This window comes from Ambystoma mexicanum, chromosome 4p (assembly GCF_040938575.1).
Source record: "Ambystoma mexicanum isolate Mex_15411 chromosome 4p, UKY_AmexF1_1, whole genome shotgun sequence".
In the NCBI taxonomy this organism is placed as follows: domain Eukaryota; kingdom Metazoa; phylum Chordata; class Amphibia; order Caudata; family Ambystomatidae; genus Ambystoma; species Ambystoma mexicanum.
Window position 1 is genome coordinate 463,937,278 of NC_090927.1, and position 21,646 is coordinate 463,958,923.

At 47.8% G+C, this 21,646-nt stretch overlaps 1 protein-coding gene across 2 annotated transcripts in view; it reads right to left on the bottom strand.

Annotated features, from left to right (window-relative positions):
* Positions 1-21,646, bottom strand: part of TAF1B (TATA-box binding protein associated factor, RNA polymerase I subunit B) — a 1,890,249-nt gene that overhangs the window by 281,149 nt on the left and 1,587,454 nt on the right. For both annotated transcript variants that reach the window (XM_069605992.1, XM_069605991.1), the window contains one exon: positions 7,076-7,273. In XM_069605992.1, coding sequence (XP_069462093.1) covers positions 7,076-7,273 — 198 coding nt within the window. The remainder of the gene's footprint in view (positions 1-7,075; positions 7,274-21,646) is intronic.

Below are 21,646 nucleotides of genomic sequence, written 5' to 3' on the forward strand. Positions count from 1 at the left end.
ACTTTCCAGAAATGGTAGGGAGACCTGCTGAGGTCGACGTCCTCACCTTCCTCAGAGACCCTGGCAACGCGAGAAAGATAGGAACACTCTTCTATAGCATACAGTTACAAGTGGAACTGTCCAGCTTTCAGAGAGAGTTTCTGAGAGAATTCCAGTGAAATTATTCGGCGAGGGACAGGTTGAGAAGGCAAGGACTGATCACACTGGGAAAAAAAAAGAAAAAAAGACCGGTGACCTAAGAAACAGACAATCCGAGCAAATGTCATTATCACCTGAAGACAGCAGAATTGCCTTCACAGTCTTCTTTCACCTCATCGAGAACTTTCCAGAACTAGTGGGTAGACCCATCACTGTCGACGTGCACACTTTCCTCTGTGATCCAGCAAAAAATGCACAACTCAGACTCCTGAGAGCTCTTGCATCACAGCTGAGAAGCAACCATGGACATCCTCTGCTGAGAAGGGCTTTAGAAGGGAAAGGTCCAAGATAAAACATTTCCATCACCCCCCACCAGGGGCAGAGGAAGGAAATAAAGACACAGTTCTCCATGTTTTAACGTAGGACTGATCGAGGAAAGCAGAAACAAGGATACCAGTACTGTGATTTTATTTTTTCTGGTGTTCTCTATTTTTCGTCATCATCCTGCAATGGAGTAAATGGGGGGGGGGGGAGACTGTTCAGCAACCCGACCTCGAACAACCGAGCGAAAGAAGCAAAAACACTAACTTCACTGCCATATTCACCTTTTTCAACCTTTTCCTTGCTTTCTCCTACCTCCTCATATGTTCACTTTTATTTTTATTTTTGTTTTCATTTTTTCAATGGTTTATCTATGCATGATGTGCAGCGAAGCCACCTGTTTATGGTGCCACAGTGCACAGATCCCTGCATGTCCACAGGGCCGAATCGAATTGCAAGAGTGCCCTGGGACAACGGGTATCATAGAAATATAAACCGAAAATGATATGCTGAAAACAATAGTCTAACCTTTTTCCATAGTCTAGCGGAGAACCTGTATTACATTGAGCAGAGACTATCATCATCATCACTCGTAAAAGAGGGGGGACATTGAGCTGCACTTGTCACTTTAATGTGTATTGAATTTTGAGCAACGTGCTAGAACAAGAAGAAAAATTGACTATTGACTATGGACATATTTGAAATGGGGGCCCAAAACAGTAATTTAGTTATGCCACCAGCAGAAGGACGCCCCCGGTTTCCTGAAAGGAGATGCTGTAAAATGTCTTTCAAGGCCGACATATGTATATGCATAGTGATTATTGTAGTATTTTTGTCTCCAACTGTCAGAACTGCCGTTATTATATCAGCACGGAGCATCCCAATATCTGTGCATCTACCGGGTAATGAACGTCTGGGCCCCACAAAAGCACCCAGACCCTATATAGTGATCCCTGTTCCAAGAAAACCTGATGATAAAGCAAACGATTTACAGTTGAACGTAATTAACAGTAATACGTACACACTTGAAGTAATGAATGGTGAGAAAAGCTGGAGACAGGGTCAGCACGGAATGAATGATAACATAGCACTGTCCACGGCACGCACCCATACACTGAATGCACACAAACAAGGGCAAGTGTCAATGGCTACGCAACCACAGGCCAAAGCAACTGAAGAAGAGAAGTCACCCGTGGAGCAAACAGTACAAGAAAACAGAGAACCAAGAGAGAAATCGAACAAAGCTGACATAGCAAAATCCCTCAATAAAACAGAGGAAGCTACGAAAGAACTTACTGAGTCAAGATGTGTTTCCACTCATACTTAGAGCAAAGAAGCTACACGAATAGCTGAGCAAGACAACCACCACAACTGTGATAACAAGTACGCCAGCTCCAACGCCAGAAGTAACTACCGAGTTCAGACACTGCCACGTGTTGGAAGGATGACAAGCCAATGGTGGTAGGAGGAGGTCTACAAGAGAATGCAAGAGGGAAGAAAAAGAAGCGCAAGACCTCCCCCCCATTGCTGTAGAGCGGGAAATGATACCTGCCCCTCCAAGGATAATACCGGAGAAGCTACCTGAGTGAAAAAGCAGCACAGACGCATTCAGAGACATAGTGATAGCTAATTACAGGAAAACATTGAGAACCAAGAGAAATCCATATGAAGCTGACAACGAACTGAATGATTATTTGAACAGCACAGCCCATCTTGGAAACAATATCTGGTACCAACACATGAAGGAAGTTGGAAGAAGACAATCTGAAGGAGAGTGTTTTGTCTGTGCACTCCTGCCATATAGCATGGGCAAGTCCAAAATCTTTGTTGCAGTAGAAGTTGACGTCCCTACGGCACATTGCATGTCACACGTAGCAATGTGCAATACCAGAAGGCAGTTTATGGGAAGAGATGCCTCACTGATATGGGCCAACGAAAAAGACTTCCCAGATGAAGACAGTTTTGTCCAGGACATCAAAACAAGAAACAGGACACACACCAAGAACCATGTAATTAAATATGAGAACCCTGACGTCAAAGGATCAGGAATTAGATGGGAAATAAACCCAAGACTGAACGTCCAAGGAAAAACTGCAGAAGAGGCTCAAAGCTGGAAGAACAGAGGCCAAATGCAGATCTGGGGGTCAGTAGTTTCCCCAAATGAATGGGAAGAAGGAGTTGTGATCTGCCGAGCTTGGATGGTCCTTGGAGCCTGTCAAGAAGCTATAGAGAACTCACAAAGACTATGCAAACCATTGTGGCCAAAACTGGTAAAGCTTTTAACATGGGTCGAAGACAGAGGAGGACCCTTGCAGATAGTGCCACTGGAAAACCAGAAACTGTGCTTCAGAAGTAATGGCACAAGGAAAATGGGCAAGAATCAAAACTGCGGGCGAATCTTCAAGGCCCCAGGAATGATGCAAGGAACCGCAGTTCTGATGGACAACTATTGGGCGTGTGGATCCAAGGCATACATAAGGCTACCAAAGAACTGGGGAGGCATATGCACACTGGTGAACGTCCATGTTCCGCAACTGGTAATCCCAAAAAATGAACTGAATCTGGACAGCTTCCCGAAAGCAGATGCTCACCTGAGGAGAAGGAGAGCTGTAGAAGTGGTGTCCAGAATGAAGAGAGAAAATTACTTTTCTGCCAAATCCGAAGAGGCATTCCATGCAATCCCATATGAACACCGGCTGTTCAGCCTCACCTCGACGGTGCTCACCACAATGCTCCTACCTCACATCCAAATTGGAGTAAATGCCAAGTGGTTGCAGATAACCAGATGGGAGTTATTGCAGACCATTAACACCACTATAAAAGGATTCAATGCAATCAAGGAAGAACTAAGAGCAGTTCAACTGATGACTCTCCAGAACAGATACGTGTTGGACATGATCACAGCAATGGATGGAGGTGTTTGCGCAAAGATGGGAGAATCATGATGCACGTTCATACCCTCACACGATGAAGAAAATGGAACCCTCACAGAGGCCATAGGCACGCTGACAACCTTGAAAAACCAGATGACCGAAGAAGTTGATGAAGTGGATGACGATAGCTGGTTCAGAAACCTATTTTCATGGGTCCCGCAATGGATGGCAGACATATTCAAGTTTTATGGGAACCTTGCTAGAAATGGTGCTGGTGGGATTCTGCGTAATCAAGATAATCATCACACAGTGCCAGAAAACTGCAAAGAAAGCCATTGGGATGACAATTATGGTCGATGTCGAACCATGATGGAAACCCAGAGACCTGACTGATGAAATAAGAAACGAAGGAGGTATGAAGGAAAATGGATTTACTGCAGTCCAAATGGACAATGCCAATTGATGACCTGGAACAAAGATGAGCATGTGAAAACAGCAGGAAGCTTGAAAGGGGTGATAAAGATATGGACACCAAAAGTACATACATTCATGCCATCTTGTATAAATCCAGAAGACGATGAACGAGACATTGAAGAAACAAAGGAACCGAATATAAAGGAGGAAGCAGAAGCGGTTGATGAACCGACCAGAGGGGGGAATGTAGAGGAGGTGCCAGACATGGCCTGCACCCCTGCCCATCATTTCAAGTGGCCAGTAAGGTACACCCTGAGGTATGCGACATATGAGGAGCAGCTGAATCAGCAGAGATTGTATGTTGCCCACTAGGCCTCTGCCCCATATACATAAGGAGATCGGTACCAGTCGAAGCGCCCATAACCAGACAGCCCTGGGCAGCACGGTACCCAATCAGACAACCATACCAGCCACTGATACGAAACGATGAGTATTTACAGACTTTCTATGAGGAGACACAAAGAGCATGGATGGAGGACAAACAATGATGCTAAGAAAGCCAGGACAAACCAAAACGCAAAGACAAAGCAACAATGAAACGTAAGAAACAATATAACTGTGAACCTAGATAGAAGAATCAACCGACTAATGCATGTAAATAAGCTTGGAACGCAAGAAGCTAAGTAATCGGTACTGCCTGCAATGCTTAAGCAGAATAATAGAGCGGCATGCGCCAACTATATAGGTCTACCTCAATGCAGCACAATGTACACGTGCAACTCCATTTTGTTTGAGCAGAAGGATGCCCAGGCGGCCCAGGCCCAACTGGCTAAGTTTCACATCTAGGCCCAAGCCTGGAGGAAGAGCGGAATCGAAACTTAACAGAGAATGGCTTAAGCCTGGGGAATCAAGGTCAACCCGGGAGGGGAAGGCAAGCTCAACTAAAGAGAGTCAAAACTTCAGAGCATACCAGCCTGCCCTGGGAAGGTCAAGATAAGAGAGGCCTATGCAGGTGGCCAAGCGAACACAGAATCAAATGCACGAAAAGACTGAGAACTGAAGCAGATTCACGGTGAACAAACACATGACTAACAAGCGCGCAGATGTAGCACCGTCTGATGTCACCCAGATTGGAGAGTGCCATAACATTTTCTGATAAGAGACTACAGTTTCGAGGCCTTCCTTAGCCAACTAATTGACACAACGCCCTAAAACCTCTGATTGATGGAAGGGAGGCAGGGTGAAACTTGGGACACCAGGCACCAGGGTGTCTATTCTGCATGCTGCTAATTCAAGTGGAGATTTATGTCTAGTGGTGTAACATGCCTAATCACAATGGACCATGTAATCTACGGTCCTATAGAAACTGTAACCAATAGGACGTCGTACTTTCAGTGACGTCAATCACGTGTGTTGTAGAGGTATGGGCATAGAAGCCCACCCAATAAGAGTTATCCAATCCGTATGCTTTATTTTCATATACAGATATAACACCTATACTTAAGTTACCTTTCCCAACCAATTATATTGCATGATGATTTTTTATAGAAGTGTACATCAATGATGACAGAATTTGCCGATAAAAGAAGCTGTTTGACTGAAGTTCGGGGAAGTCGGGGCGAGACAGGTGTTCGCGATGCTGCTGATTTCCATAAGCTGATGTATGCATTATTAAACAGACTTCCCTTTACCAACTTACTGAGTCCCTAGTATTGATTTGTGCTGGAGTATGTAAGTCCTGCACCCTGTCCTCAAACGGTGCAGCTTTCTTGTACTACAGGTTTTTGGGGGTTGAGTACTGACCAATGGGCCCGTCAGTAATTTCCTCTCCCTGAGAACAGGGGCACCCCCCAAAAATAAAAAATACAAAATTCAATGAGTTTTTTTGTGGAAAAATCTGCGGTAAAAAAACCCACAAAAAACTATCATGCAATGAAATTACATAGAACCGGGCAGAAGGGCGCGAAGGCCCAGAGCCACGAGAGGCCTCAGACATGGGAGAATACAGCCTGGGTCTTGCACCCAAAGCAGAAGCGTTGACCTCAGAGATCACTCTGGTAGGTGCTGAGTCCTCGACCGGCCAGTAGTCATAAAGCCCTGACTCACGACCTTAAAAATAAGTTAAGAGTTAAGTGGATTAGATTCTTGGAAGAGCAGTTAACAAATGAAGAACGGACCAGAGGGCTGCTGCAGATAAAACCGGTGTGAGGAAATGTGAGATCTCAATGGGGGCATTATAAATCCTTGATGAGGGAGTATGTGGTGCCTGCGGTATTGGCAAAGAGGTTGCCAGATGGGGAGTCATGCTGTTTTCATTGTGGTAATGTAAGTGGTACTAACCAAGATACATGTTTGGAATTCCATAGATAAAAATGTTTGGGCCACAGTAATAGAACAGGTGACTCGGCTAACTAGAGTACAAATACAAATAACTGTTACGCAATGTCTGTTCGGATTGATTCAATCCAAAAAAAGGGATGGATAATATAGTGACCAAGCTAAAGCCTTTGGAATTCGTTTTGGTATAAAACACCATATAGTGATGGCATGGAAGAATCCTGAAGAAACAAATTATAATGTGTGAATAAGGGTTGCAATGATAGAATAGGATGTTTGAGAAGCACTGGAAAAGCCACAAACTGTGAATATGGTTAACAATATTCAGCATGATGGCTGGCCCGGTTTCATGACCCGTCTGACTTAAAACCCCCATGAAGAGGGAAGGTAATTATATGAACTTCAAAAACCTGGGGAGGTGAGAAGGCTAAGGTACGAAGTAACTATACAATCAAACATCAAGGTAGATAGGCAATGGTGGGTAGACAAATAAATATAAGGTTATAAAAAGATAGATGAATTACATACATAAGCTGGGAGATTTAACACTGATGTCCGAAATACTACGTATGCCCTTACAGCTAAAGAAAAAGATTATGTTAGGAAGTACGGTTGGGCAGCAGGCAGTCATATTAAGTATAATGATCTGAGGCTGTGAATATTTGTCTCTCAAGGTCACTGTGCATATGTTATAGATTTAATAATGTGTATAATGTTTTTGTGATAGCGCTTTTTAAAATGTCAATAAAAAGATGAATACACATTTTTCTGATCCGAGACCACTCCATTTTAAAAGTTCTATTGTACAAAAGCTTATCAACATAGCATTACAAACCACAAAACACATTATCACTCAGATGTTGCAGTACAACTTTAATAGTTCACCACCAAGTTAAAACAGATATTTTACATTTAATTCTCAAAAAATAGCAAATACTCTTAGCTTCATGATGTGTAAATGTTCAACTTTTGACACTTTTCACACAATTTACTTTTTTCTTTCCCATCTTCTTCGATGTTTTTTCGGATGTTTCTGAAACTTTGCTCTGAATAGTCTTTGCTCAACTAAACAAACTTCTTCATGGATCAGAGAAGCTGCAATGTTCAGTAAAAAGCCAAATAGGTTCAACAGAAATTGGTAGCTTCTTGGGTATTGTGATTCTTCATAAACTGTCCAGTGTTTACATTCTCTGCCAAAACAATGAGAAGATTGGAAAGATGTTAAATGTTGGTGTCCACAAAGTATATGTCATTAAAATCTAAAGACTAAAATTCCATAAAGTTTCAGAAACAATGAACATCAGATATACCATCCTGTGTGCAGGAAGCGTTTGTGTAGCACACATGCAATGTTTCTACTCAAGCAAGTTCTGCTTGGACAAAACCACCATCCTACAAAGCTTGCAAACATAGCCACCACTTCAATGCGTATTGCTATGGTGCAAATGACCTGATGTTTAGTATGAGCTTATGCCAACATGTAGTGCCTGTGCACACCCCAAACTTCGCAGCATAACAGTGATGCACATTTTAAGGTAGGCAATAGCACATTTAAAGAAATTACACCCACCAATAGGGTTGCTAGTCACTTCCTATGAGGTTTGTGAAAGTAGAAGTCAAGTACCTCCAATTCTAGGGCACTTAGAAATAACATTACACCTTACACATTCGCAAAAGCAAGACAAAACTCAAAAAGAGACATGCATGGGCAATCTACCGCTCTTTCCAGAAAGTAGAATTCCTTGGCACCTTTGTCATTTGTAGTTGCATATGTATCTCAGCGGATTTCTCACTTCTTGGAAGAAAGCCAGCCTAACCCTATGGCTGCGAGAAATTGCCATCTGGCAGGAGTGCCGAAACTCTCACTTTTTTATTTGTATTAATTAATAACATAATGTGGGTAATTAAAAAAACTAAATGGGTAATTTGCTGACCAGATTCTAATTTTATAAGCTCCAGGATAAAAGCACAGTGTACACTTCTTTCCTGCTGCATCAGTAGCCTGATCTGCTGCACCTGCTCTCCAGTGGCACAGAGAAGGATCAGGGGTTACAGGCACCCATTTGACAGCTGCAGTGACAGCCAAGTCTGCAGTGCAGGGACTTCATTTAGGATATGTACATCTGTTACAAAAACTACATAACTGAATTTGCTGTCTTGGTGGCACGTACACCTATGAATATAAGAAATGCCAGAGTTTACAGTATGGTGGGTAGCATCTCTCATATTTAAGCAGGTTGTCAGCCGTGGAAGGGTTATGTGCATTCTCCCCAGACAGGGTGCTAATAGAATGACGCTTAGGAAAGATTTGTCTTTACAGCACCTTTCCTTCCAACTTTGAGGACCCCCCAAGCCTTTTGCTTTTATTTTTGAATCTGACCTGTACTTATTATAGTGCAATGAAGCTTTAAGCTTCACTGCACTGACCTTTGGTCATGTCATGGGTAAACTGACATGTCCTTCTGGCTGTCAGTACTAGAAAACATTGTTTCCCTTAGTCCTGTTACTGTGTTACTACTTTTGGTTACTTTTGTATTACTTGTGGTAACTTTCTACCATTGTACAATGCAGCTTACACTGCAGTACAATGGGGTACATTTTTGTTTTACCCTAGACCAACACTCAGAGGATTTGTGGTTACTCTAGGTGTGATAAAAGGATAGGTTGGTGGCAGCAGTGAACTTTGACCACTTTTTGGGAATTTTCGTTTTAGCCTTATTGTGTTTACCATGTATGGCTACCAACTGTGGCTAGTGTCCAAACATGGCCATGCCACATGGTTTTGCACCTGTCCTTTTGTCATCTTGTTCTTTAGCCTTCTTCCTGGCCTGAGAGGCCAGGAAAATCCTTATAAGGACTTCCAGTGCCCGGGAAAGCAGAAGCTTTTGGAGGGCTATTGGAGGGCTGTGTGTTTTTGCTGACAGGCTGTGGGCCCCTACACCCATTCTTTAGAGATCCTGGAGAAACCTGAAGGAGTCAAGTATCCTGTCCAGCTGTGAGACCCGCAAAGAAAGCGGAGACGGAAGGAGGCCTGGCGACCAATTCCTGCTGCTGTCCTGGAGGAGCCCTGTCTTGCTTGTGTTCTTTAGCAGTCCTGCGAAGGAGATGCGACCCATGGAGTGGAGGGACCATACATTCCTAACGTCTGCTTGGTGCACTGCCAAAGGAAGCCTTTGAAGTGCCCTGGAACTGTCATGTGGTTGACCAGCTTCGATTTTGGGCTACCGTGCTGCCGGCATCACTTTTCTGAGTTCCGGCCTGAAACTTCGGGGATCCTCAGCTGGCACGAGACTGACCCCTACGAAATTTCAAGATAACATGAGGGAGGGCCCAGAACAAGGACAGGACTAGGGCCAACAAAAGGTTGCAAACGGGGAAAGGTCCTGCTTGTCAAAAATGACTTATCTCTTACAACTTGATAAAATATGCAAGATATGTGACATACCGGTACAATACTATTTTACTACCATGTGATACGCTGCTGTGTGAAATTACAACTAAACACTCATTATAGTTTTAAGGTAGGTCAGTTTTTTATATATTGCTGCCATTATTTTTGTTTTTTGATGTACAAACATAAGCAAAGACATGAACGTAAATTCAAACAACTGTGAGCCCCATGAGCAAAAACAAGAATGTGTATCACAAATCTCAGTGCAGTTTGTACCTTAGTTGCAGAGGTACACAAAGTTTACAATGTTATTACAACAGTATAAATTATTTACACAAGAAGTCAAATTGCCAAAAGACATTAATTCATGCAAATTGGTCTTATATGGTCAAACATTGTAAACACAGATGAATCAAAAATGCTGGATTACTGACAGAGTGAGAGTGAGCAAATCTGTATTTCTCCAAGAGAACCAAATACTATTGGGAATATGTTTCGGGTGTGCTCCTAGTTAGAACAAAGTCAATGTGGTTTGTCTAGGAGACTGGACCTTGGACAGGTCTGCTGGAGCCAGGCTAAAGGGTGACCTTGTTGGGTCTAACAACAATATGCTGACCATAGAAGACCAAATTGCATGAATTAATGTATTTTGGCAATTTGACTTCTTCTTCTTGACTAAGGTACAAAGTGCACTGAGATTTGTGAGACCCCTTCTGGTTTTTGCTCATGGGGCTTACAGTTGTTTGAATTTACGTTTATGTCTGTGCTTATGTTTGTACATCAAAAAACAAAAATAATGTCAGCAATATATAAAAAACTGACCTGCCTTAAAACTATAATGAGTGTTTAGTTGTAATGTCACACAGCAGCGCATCGCATGGTAGCAAAATACTATTTTACCGGTATGTCACACATCTTGCATATTTTATCAAGTTGTAAGAGAAGTCATTTTTGACAGGCAGGACCTTTCCCCGTTAGATACCCTACGAAATTTCAGCATCCTAGCGTTGAGGGGACCCAAGATAGGAGGGGAAAGTCCAACTGTGGCTGCTTGGTCCCTTTGCGTCGTCGTGCTGCGGTGACCACCGTCCGAAATTGCTTACTTGACCCGCGTCCAGTCCTGGGAGTTGTCCTGCATTGAGTTTTGCTGCATTCTTCAATCGAGAGTCAATGCAACAGTAAGAGATACCAACCAGAGATCAGCTCGAACCTGCAACCCCTGTGAATCTAGGACTGCAACTTTCGGCGGGAAAAGCAACCTCAGACCCTCTTCCTTTGTCCTGCCAAGTCTGGGGAAGAATCGGAGTACTGGGGTAAGTTACAGAGTTTCTTACCTACCCGTATACTCCCATTATAAGTCAATGGTCTATATAATAAACCTTAATTCTAACACGTTTGGCTTTGCCATTGCTTGCTTGCTTGCACAAGACCCCTGAAAGCTGGGGCTACTTTTGGTGGTTAGTTTTACCTGTACCCTAACCCTAAGAACCTTTCACGGGACCCAAGAGAACCTACCTGCATTTTTCCTGCTTCATAACTTCTGTGGAACGTTTACCTGAACGATTGGGCAAAAGGCCCCAGACAACTAAGGGCTGGACAATTTTAGTTAGGGATCATTTCTGTGGACGTTAAGTGCATAATACTAATCTAACCTTTCCTTTAAAGGAGGAGTTTCTGATGTGTATTATGCCCTATAATAAGTGACTGTATATATGTATCTATTGTTTATTAGTCTTGTGTGATAACTCGACTTGCTAGTAGTCATTTTTCATAGTGTGTTTTTTGCCATAAATACATAACTGTATTTTTATACATCCTGTCTAAGTGTAATGTGTGATTCGCATTGTGTGACCTCATTGTGGGCCATTTACAAGCTCACCACTTCTGAAGATCTTAGCCAAGACCGCCTGTCACTACTACCTGAACTGGTTTGGCTAAAGCTCCCCAGAGTTGTCCATGCTAAAAATATTGGTTGGCCTTTTATACATCTGTCCACCAGGCCAGAGAATAAAAAATCAGTCCTAACAACTGTAACCTTGGGAAGGAAGTCATCTTGGGAACAGGAATACAAATAAGTACACCCATCCTCAAAAGGAGAAGCCTCCCACCAGGGTGTTGCATATCAACAGGCCTTTGATTTTATTGAGAAGGGAAGGGGACAGGGTTAGTGTTGAAAGAGGATGCTCTTTACAGCTGGATGAAGCTTTCACCGTTTTGTTTCTCTCTGCCTCCATCTTTCTCTTCTGTCTCTTCCACTTCCTGTAGCACAAGGAACAAGTTACTTACCTGTAACTGTTGTTCTCCAGCATGGGTCTGGCATGGATTCACATGCTCATGAATATTCCCCGTCGTCAGGCTGGGAATCCTCGGTAAAGAAAAAACCAGTATCAGTTTCGTTTCTGATCTGTCTTTCGTAGTAATAACCAATCACTGGTCTCTGCGTCATACTGACCACAGCCAATGACTGCCCTCTACCTAAGCACCGCCTCTGGCAGCCATCTTCAGATTTGGAAGCACGTGAAGTGGCAGTATGACCAAGTGAAGAGTCGCAGAGGGGTAGGCGGGAGGGTTCGCATGTGAATCCATGCCAGACCCATGCTGGAGAACAACAGTTACAGGTAAGTAACTTGTTCCTTCTCCAGCATGGGGTCTGGCATGGATTCACATGCTCATGAATAAAGAATACATAGCAGTACACACATGCACAACCACGGGAGGTGGCAAAGGCTCAACATTAAGCATTACATCAAACCCAACATTAAGCACCTTACCTCCTCACCAGGCTCACCTCAGGCGAACAGGTTGCGCAGCACTGCTTGGCCGACCCTGGACTCCTCCCTGGAATCCCGATCGATGCAGTAGAATTTCGTGAAGGTGTGCGTCGACCTCCACGTAGCAGCCCTGCATATGTCCAGCAGGGGCACACCAGAAAGGAACGCCGTGGTGGCTGCGATCGCTCTGGTGGAATGGGCTCTCGGACGGCCAGGCAGCGGTCGGTTTGCCAACCGATGACAGTACATGATACAGCCGGAGAGCCATCTGGAAATGGAAGCCTTCGAGAGAGCCTTCCCCTGATTGACAGGTCCAAAATTCACAAAGAGTTGTGACGTCTTCCGAAAACACTTTGTGCGGTCCACGTAGAACTTCAGCGCTCTAGCCACATCCAGCGAGTGCAAAGTCCTCTCAGCCGGCGACAAAGGCGACGGGAAGAACACAGGCAACACCAAGGGTTCGTTGAGATGGAAGTCCGACGGTACCTTGGGCATGAAGGAGGGGTGCGTCCTGAGCACTACCCTTGTGTCGTGAAAAGTCAAGTACGGGGCCTTGCAGGAAAGGGCCTGGATCTCTCCCACCCGTCGTGCGGAGGTGATGGCCACAAGAAACGCTGTTTTCCACGACAGAAACTTCAACGGGGCCGAGTGCAGAGGCTCGAACGGAGGTCCCATGAGCTTGGTCAGCACCACGTTGAGCTCCCACGCCGGGGCCGGAGCCTTCACCGGCGGGAACGATCTGAACAGTCCCTTCATGAACTCTTTCACCAGACGATGAGACCACAAGGACGTCCGGCCCGTGGTTCTGGTGTATCGGGAGATCGCAGCAAGATGAATCTTGATGGACGCGTGTGCCAGTCCAGCTTTGGCCAGCGTCAGCAGGTACGGCAGTACCTGGGGAGACGTAATCCGTAGAGGGTTAATCTTCTGTGCGTGGCACCAGACAGAGAACCTCTTCCATTTGTGTCCGTAGCATTTAAGAGTCGAGGACGCCCTGGCCTTTGCAAGAACCTCTCTGCAGTCGGCCGGTATGTCGTATCCTCCAAACTCTAGCGCTGCAGGAGCCAGGCCTGAAAGTTCAGCGATTTCGGGTCGTGGTGGAGGATGGCGCCTCCTTCCCTGGAGAGTAGATCCGCGTCCACCGGCAGCTTGATTGGCGGGGACGCTGATAAGTCCAGAAGGTCCGAGAACCATATCTGCCTCGGCCACGCAGGTGCGACGAGGATCATCCTGCACCGTGACCTCTTGAGCTGGTTGACGAGCCGGATTAGCAGTGGCAAAGGAGGGAACGCGTAGAGGAACAGGCCCTCCCAGGGGAAAGAGAAAGCATCGCCCATGCTCCTCGCCTGGGGAAGCCTGCTGGCGAACCTCCAGCACTTGGAGTTCGTCGATGTCGCGAACAGGTCGATCTGGGGTGTGCCCCACCGTCGGAAGAGGCGATCCACTAGATCCTGCCGTAGTTCCCACTCGTGGCACGAGCGCAGCTCCCTGCTGAGTGAGTCGGCGATGGTGTTTTTTATCCTTGCCAGATGAAACGGCACCAGAAACATCCTTTGGGCGACGGCCCAATGCCACAGGTCCTGCGCCTCCTTGGACAGTGCTGGGGACCTGGTTCCGCCCTGTTTCCTGATGTAAAACATGGTGGTGGTGTTGTCGGTGAAGATCCTCACCACCTTGCCCTTGAGGGACGGAAGGAAGGACCTGAGGGCCCAGAACACTGCACGGAGCTCCAGGACGTTGATATGGAGGGACTTCTCCGTCGGGAGCCAAAGGCCTCTCACGTGCAGACCTTCGGTGTGCGCTCCCCACCCTTCCAGGGAGGCATCCGTGGTCACTGTCTCCTGGTGGTCTGGGGTCTGGAAGTCCATGCCCGCCGTCAGATGCGCGCGGGTGCCCCCACCACCGGACCGCTCGGCGGAAACTCTCGTCGAGTGTGATCCTCTCCTCGAAGCCGCCCGTCGTTTGGATCCAGCGCACGTCCAGGAACTCCTGTAACGGACGCATCCGGAGCCTGCACATGGGAATGAGGTAGATGCCAGAAGACATCATTCCGAGGAGGGACTTGATGGACCTCACCTTGGCCGCGTCGGAAACCAACATCCGCTGTACCTTGCCCAGGATGGACCTGGTCCTTTCCTCCGACGGGGAGGCCCGAAGGGACACTGTGTCGAGCTTCGCTCCCAGAAACAGTGCGTCTTGCGCGGGTACCAGGTGGGACTTGGCGTAGTTCACGGAGAATCGCAGGTCCGTGAGAAGTTGGACGGTCCTTGCCGTGTGCTCCATGGCGAGCTCCCTCGTCTTGGCTCGGATGAGCCAGTCGTCCAGGTAGGGGTAGACGTGGATCCCCTCGCGGCGCAGCTGCGCCGCCACCGGTGCAAGGCACTTGGTAAATACCCTGGGTGCCGACCGTAGTCCGAAGGGGAGGGCTTTGAACTGGTAGTGACGCCCTTGGACCACAAACCTGAGGAATTTTCGGTGCCCCTTTAGGATGGGAATATGGAAGTAGGCATCCTCCAAATCCAACGACGACAGGAAGTCTCCTTCCTCCAGCTGACCCAGGACGTGCTGGAGGGTGACCATCCGGAACTTCTGCGCCTTGATGAACTTGTTCAGACGTCGCAGGTCTAGGATGGGGCGCCATCCTCCCGTCTTCTTCTTCACGAGGAAGTATCTCGAGTAAACTCCGGAGCCCCGAAGCCTCTTTGGGACGAGTTCGATGGCGCCCTTCCTGAGCATCGCCTTTACCTCCTGGAGAAGCTGAGGGACGTGAAGCTCTTTCCTGGCCACGGGGGGGACGCGCGGGCACCTTCTTTGAAACTCGAGCGCGTGGCCCCGGGCTAAGGCGTCCAGCACCCAACGGTCGGTGGAGATGGACTCCCACACGCTGACGAAGCTCGCCAGCCGGCCTCCCACCGGGGTGCTTCGGTGGGGGCCCGACCCCACGGCCGGTTCAATCCTGTTTCGACGAGGCTTTGCCGCCTTGACCTCCTTGGCGACGACGGCGGGGTCCGCCAGACTTGCCTCGTCCTCTGTAGGCCTCCTGAGACGACGAGCGGGCCGCTTGACGGTAGGTGGAGAAACCGCCGCCGGAACCTTTGGAGGCGCCCTTGCCTCCGCCGCTCCGAAAGGGCGGCCGTCGTTGCTGTAGAACCCCAAGGGCCCGGGCCGTCTCAGTGTCCGCTTTAATGGCCTGAAGGGAATTGTCCACTGTTTTCCCAAACAGGTTGTTCCCATCGAACGGCATGTCCAGGACTCTGGTCTGTACGTCTTGACGGAAGTCCGTAGCCTTGAGCCATCCATGCCGCCTAAGGCACACGCCGTTGCCCAACTGGCGAAACCCAGTGTCGGCGATGTCCGTCGCAATAGTGATGGCGTGGTCCGACGCCACCTCACCTTCCTGTAGGATCTCCAGGGCATCCGCCCTCTTGTCGTCCGGTAGGAAGTCCAGCAGGGGAGCCAGTTAGTACCATAGCTCCCTGTCGTAGCGGGCCACGATAGCCAAGGCGTTGGCCGCTTTAATCGTCGTCGCTGCAGACGAGATGACCCTGCGTCCCATAGCGTCCAATTTCTTTCCCTCGCCGTCCGGTGGGGAAGTCGATGTGGAGGCCGCAACCCCCCCGCGCTTTCTTCCTGGCCGCCGCGGAGACGACGGAGTCCGGGGTAGGCTGCGCCCGGAGGCACAGGGGGGCCGCGTCCGGGACCCGGTACTTCTTCTCGTACCGGTCTCTTCTAGCTGGCGTCGTGGAAGGGTTCTTGAGGAGGGCGAGGCCCTCATCCCAAATGTCGTCCAGTAGAGGCACCGCGAGGACCGTCTTCCTCTTGGCCTCGCGCCGTTGATAAAGGAATCCTTCCTTTTTCTTCTCCTCAGGGCAGAGTTGGAAAAGCTCGGATGCCCTGGCGATCATGGAGTGGAACGATCCAATCTCGTTGGGCGGAGAAGCCCTGGTGGGAGGTGACGACGGTAGATCCTCGTCGTATACCTCGTCGTCCGTACCCGTTGCTGCCGTGTCAGTCCCCGTATCATCCCCTCGGGTGGACGGGGAGGAGGGCTGGACGGGTCGCGACGGCTGAAAAGGAGGTGGAAGGTGAATCCTTCTTTTCTTGGGAGGGGGAACACCAGAAGGTCCCGGTTCCGGATCCCCCGACGGGAGAGGTTCCTCCGTCGGCAATGGTAGTCTCGTCCTTATCTCTGAGCATAAGGACTGTATAGCCAACAAAATGGCCGCCGAGTTGTCTTGCGGCGCTGGCAGAGGGGAATCCGACGGGCGATCAGGGGCCCCGTCGGCACCCTCGACGATGTCGTCGTCACCTGCGTCGGGATCCATCCCGACGGGCCGGTCTTCATCCACGCCAAGGCCGTGGCTTACGACCTCGATCAGCTCTTCCTCCGAGGTTGAAGCCGAATCTACGACGACGCCCTGCCCCCCCTTTTTCTTCCCCGCCGGGGATTTCACAGGGGTCCTATCGATGGGCACAAAAGAGGACTCCCTCCGAGGTGGCAGGGAGACTTTGAGCCCCGAGGTCTCCACCGGCTGAGCCAGGGCCGCCGCGACAGTATCGATAGAGGGCTTGGCCGGATGGATTAAGGCCTTCACCACCTTAGGTGCGCTCACCGCCTTATCCTTGAGGGGGGGGGGGACACTGCCTCGCTCCCCCTCCGATGGGGCCTTCGAGCTCGACCGGGGCCTCTCCAGGAGCTTCGCCGGGTGCTCGCCCTTCCTCTTACCCGACCCAGAGCGTTGGCTCGTGGCTGAAGGTGCCGGGGAGGGTGCGCCCTGCCTGGCGCCCGTAGAGCCCGACCGTTCGGCGCTCCCGGTGCCAGCGGACTCGCGGTGCTTGGCCTTGTGTTGGACCCCCGTCGCCGGGGCGTCCTCAAAGGTCTTAGAAGACCGCTCGGATTTCTTCCTCTTCTTCTCGCCTGACGGGCTCTTCCCTTCCAGCCAGTTGGCGAGGCGTTGATGGCGGTCCTTCATGGTCCGCTCCGACATATTGCCGCAAAACGCACAGTCCTTCTCCATGTGCGTCTTGTCCTCATGCAGGCGGTAGAGACAAAAGGAGTGTTCGTCCTCCTTAAAGACGTTCTGCAGCTGGCATCCAGGGCAGACCCTGAACAGCTTTCTGGGCGTCGCTCTTCCCTTCTCCTGGGCCATGTCCGGGCCTGAGAAGCTTCTGGAGTCCTCCAAAACGTAGCACGACGAAATCTTCACCCTTGAGGGGCGCAGACGAATCCGACACGGGTCTCCGTTGATCGGATGGAGAGTCGGTGGAGCTTGAGGCTCTTTTGACCGGAAAAAAAGAAGTTTTTGAGAAAAAACGTGAAAAAATAGCACTAACGCTCGAGAGCAATAGCACGAGGATCCCAACACATGAACGTGCGGTAAAAATCTGAAGATGGCTGCCAGAGGCGGTGCTTAGGTAGAGGGCAGTCATTGGCTGTGGTCAGTATGACGCAGACACCAGTGATTGGTTATTACTACGAAAGACAGATCAGAAACGAAACTGATACTGGTTTTTTCTTTACCGAGGATTCCCAGCCTGACGACGGGGAATATTCATGAGCATGTGAATCCATGCCAGACCCCATGCTGGAGAAAGTACTTTGGGTGTGATGTCAGAAGGCAAAGCCCACTTGTTACAAGAACAGGGATTGGACTCCAAAAGCAGGCCTGCTTTGGTCCAGTACCCTGGAGGCTATCACCTTTAAAATAAGTGGTCTCCCACCACTTCTTTGAATAATCTCTGGACTTCAATCCTTCAAGAAGATTTAATTGGACCCTGTTGGGAAATCATTCCTTCCCAAAGTCCTCCTGTGGTGAGGTGAAGGCAGGTGATTCAAGGCAGAGTCAAGCTCTGTCCCCTAGCCATCGCCAAGCAACATTTGAGGTGAAACTGCTGGAACAACTCCTGCAACTCTGACTGCTACACTGTTGCCCAGGACCCCACCGTGCTGAAGGACCCCTGGAGGCGAGTGCTAGCCTCCCCTAGGTTTGGGCGACAGAGAAGAGGACCCATCTTGTCTCTGAGGACCTGGAGTGGGACTGTTGTCAGCTCCTGAGATCCATGATAACTGAGATTCCTTCCATTTCTAAGTCAAGCCGCTGCAAGCCATACTTCAAGCACTTTCGGCACAGATCGAAATACCAAGACCCTCCGAAGATGCCTTTAGCACTTGCTGATCTTAGAACCGCTGTCCTGCAAGACACAGCGGAGGAAAATTACATTGGAAGACCGTAGATGTAGCATGTGGGATCTGCACACCAAAATGTCAAGCCTTGCCGCAGCTGCCGTTGGTGCCGTCTGCACCACTTACATGTTGGCTCTTGGCGGCTGTATCCTCGGTGGTGTGGGTGGACGCATCGGCAGACCGGATTCCTGGGAAGCCTATGATTGCAGGGGGCATTGGTTTCATGCCCCGCAGGGGTGCCTCGGTCGGGCAGGATGTTTCTGGGGTCGGGACCGCGCTGTGCCTATGTCAGAGCGTTGGCTTCAAGGCTTGGATCACATGACCCCATTCCAGGACTGCTGCGTCCAGATCTCCTAGGCAACCACTAATGCCTGAATCCCTCCACACACTATTTAGAGCTCTCTGTGCCCCTGCTCAGTGCGTTTTAATTCTACCATGGGTTAGGTCTGTTATCTTGCCTCTCCACAGTCCTTTTATGGGCTCTTCTTAGCTCCTTGTATACCGGCTTGGTTACCCATCTGCTTTCGGCTATCAGCATGCCTTTGACCTATTTTTCTGCATTGCCTGCTTCTCCTTCTTTGACTACCTTCCAGTCACTGATCTTCCTCCTTGCCCTACCTCTCACCACTCAATTCCTTTATTCCTAAGAGATCTGTGTCAGAGGGTGGCTCATCATCTTCAAAAGCTTCCCGGCCAGGTGGGACCCTCGTGGTTCAACTGGATTTGCACCACGTTAATTCCGGGAAGCAGTACAGCCCATGGTGTGGGGAACTGGTCCCCTCGCCTGCCCAGGTTATCTGCCTGGGACGGAAGGGGGCTGAGCCTCCTGCCTGCACTGACCTCGGTTCATCCTGGACGACCCGCAACCCAACGTCTCCAAGAAGAAAAGGAAAGGTTCTTCACAATCAGGATCTGGTAGGCAGCATCCTAGTGATCAAGTGCATGACACCAAATAGGGGATAGATTTACGATCTCACTTTATTGGAGACATTTTTTCAAGGCGAAGTCGCTCAGGATTATAGTTGACCAAAAAGCCTGAGGCAGCACCAAATTCAGCATGTTCAGCTAGCAGTACTTCAAAGGAGCCACATGGGTTCCAGATAGTTACCAGAACATTGTCTGCATACAGAGATATCTTTATACTCCACACCACCAACGACAATCCCATTGGTTCCCCCATTATATCTGACTCTACAAGCAAACATCTCCATGGACAATGCAAAATACAGTAGCGACAGGGGACAACCCTATCTGGTTCCCTACAAGACATAGGTAAGTTAGGAGTATACCGACTGTTGACTGAAGTCGATTGACCTTGATAGTTAGCAAGCACTAGTCTGCTAAAGTTAGGATCAAAACCAAAGGTTTCCACGGTATGTTGAATATAGTGCAAGGAACTCAAGGTGGCAACAGTAAAGACAAACACAAGTGATCACAGCTCAATGGTTTTATTAATCTGTATAAATGGGTGAGAAAAACACATAATCCATACCTAAATCGAAGATGGGAGCAAGCTACGACCATCAAATAATAATATGGCAGTCCTAGTGGCGTCTTGTCAAATAAAAAGGGCATATACTAAAAAAAACTATTGCCAATCCTTACTGCTAAGTTACATAATGTTAATCAGAAAAAAAAGAAGTCTTCACAAAATAATAAGTCAGGATGGTATAACTGGCGTCTCCCTTCCCGTCCATTTTTTGCATGGGACAAGGCAGGACTCTCGAGCACAGCACACTCTTGGACTTCTCCAGCACAAGCTTACAGTTTGTTTCCAAAATATCAGGGCCTTCTGTGGCCAAGTCTCTTTTACACCCAGCCTCTTGCCTCAGAGGGGCTGATGTACTATTAACAAAAAACAAAATGTTCCTTTCAGCAATCTTCCAGTCGGGTGATTTCATTTCACCAGTGAATCTCCCTCAACCAGGCTCTGATCCTTTGTTGAACGTTGGGCTCCCTCAGTCGGGTTCACTACGGCCTTTCATTAAAAATATCAGCAACTTGTAACATTCAAGAATCTCAATGTCTTTTTAAACAACCGTTCACTGTGGACATCCCTCAGCCGGGTTCACACTTGTTTGTGTACATAAAAAACAACAGTGTATGATGGTCACTCACTAAAGGTTATTAACTTTACCTATGATTGCTATGACAATTTTGACCAAAATAGAGAGTATGACATTGTCAAATGTCAAATTAGATTAATTGCATTTTGTTTGTGTTTTAATAATTTTGTTTTGTGATTTTTTGACGTGGTTTTTCATGCCTTTTTATGATGATTTTTCAATAAACTGATTTCGATGTATTACTGACCATTACCATTTCTTGAATTTAATTATGATAACACCACCCTTGTGTCATCTGCGTTTTCCCTAGCCAAGATTGTAACAACTGGGTAGTTTTTTGGGAAATTGTGTATGTACAAGTATATTGACGTCCTCATCCAAAAAAGCCCCTTCACAAAAAAAGAGGACTTGTCGTGCTCACCTTGTGTTCACTACATTTAGGACAACCCTTGTGGTTGGAAGAGCACTACCTAGTAAAATGGAAAGTGTGAATATAGTGTATCTTTCGGATGACCTAAATAAAAAATGCTTAGAACTGCCATCAATATTGGGGGCTCCTACCACGGGTACATCACCCACTCCTTCAGTCACCACCAATGATCTCGAACTATTGGCCCAAAAAACTAAAAAATTGATTCGTACAGAATCACACGGTCAACTCATGATCAAATATTTGAAAGCTGCTGTCATCCCAGAGGGGCTTCAAATTAAGAACATACCAAGGGTATTCTAAAATAATCCAAAATTCATGATGAGCTTCAGTGGAGTGGGGAACAAATGTTCCCTTGATTGGGCCATCCTCATATTCGAAACAGCAGATGAAGAAGTCAAAAAACTAAAAACTCCCCTACAGAAAAAAATTAAAGATGATTCAGTCAACCCTGATATTGAAACAGCTTTGGAGAAGTTGAATGATGAAATTAAAAAGTTGAAGACATTTACACTTGACAAAAAAATTTGGAAATTAAAAAAAGATATTGCCAACTATAAGGAAGAACACATTTATCCTTATTTAGTAACCAGCTTCTTCCAACAAATTAACAACAGTGAAGGTAATTGGAAAGGACAATACAACACCACGCCCTATAATAAAAAATGTGTTACTTTTTCGAACTCTTAACAGTAGCGATTCAGATTCGACTACTGGTCAA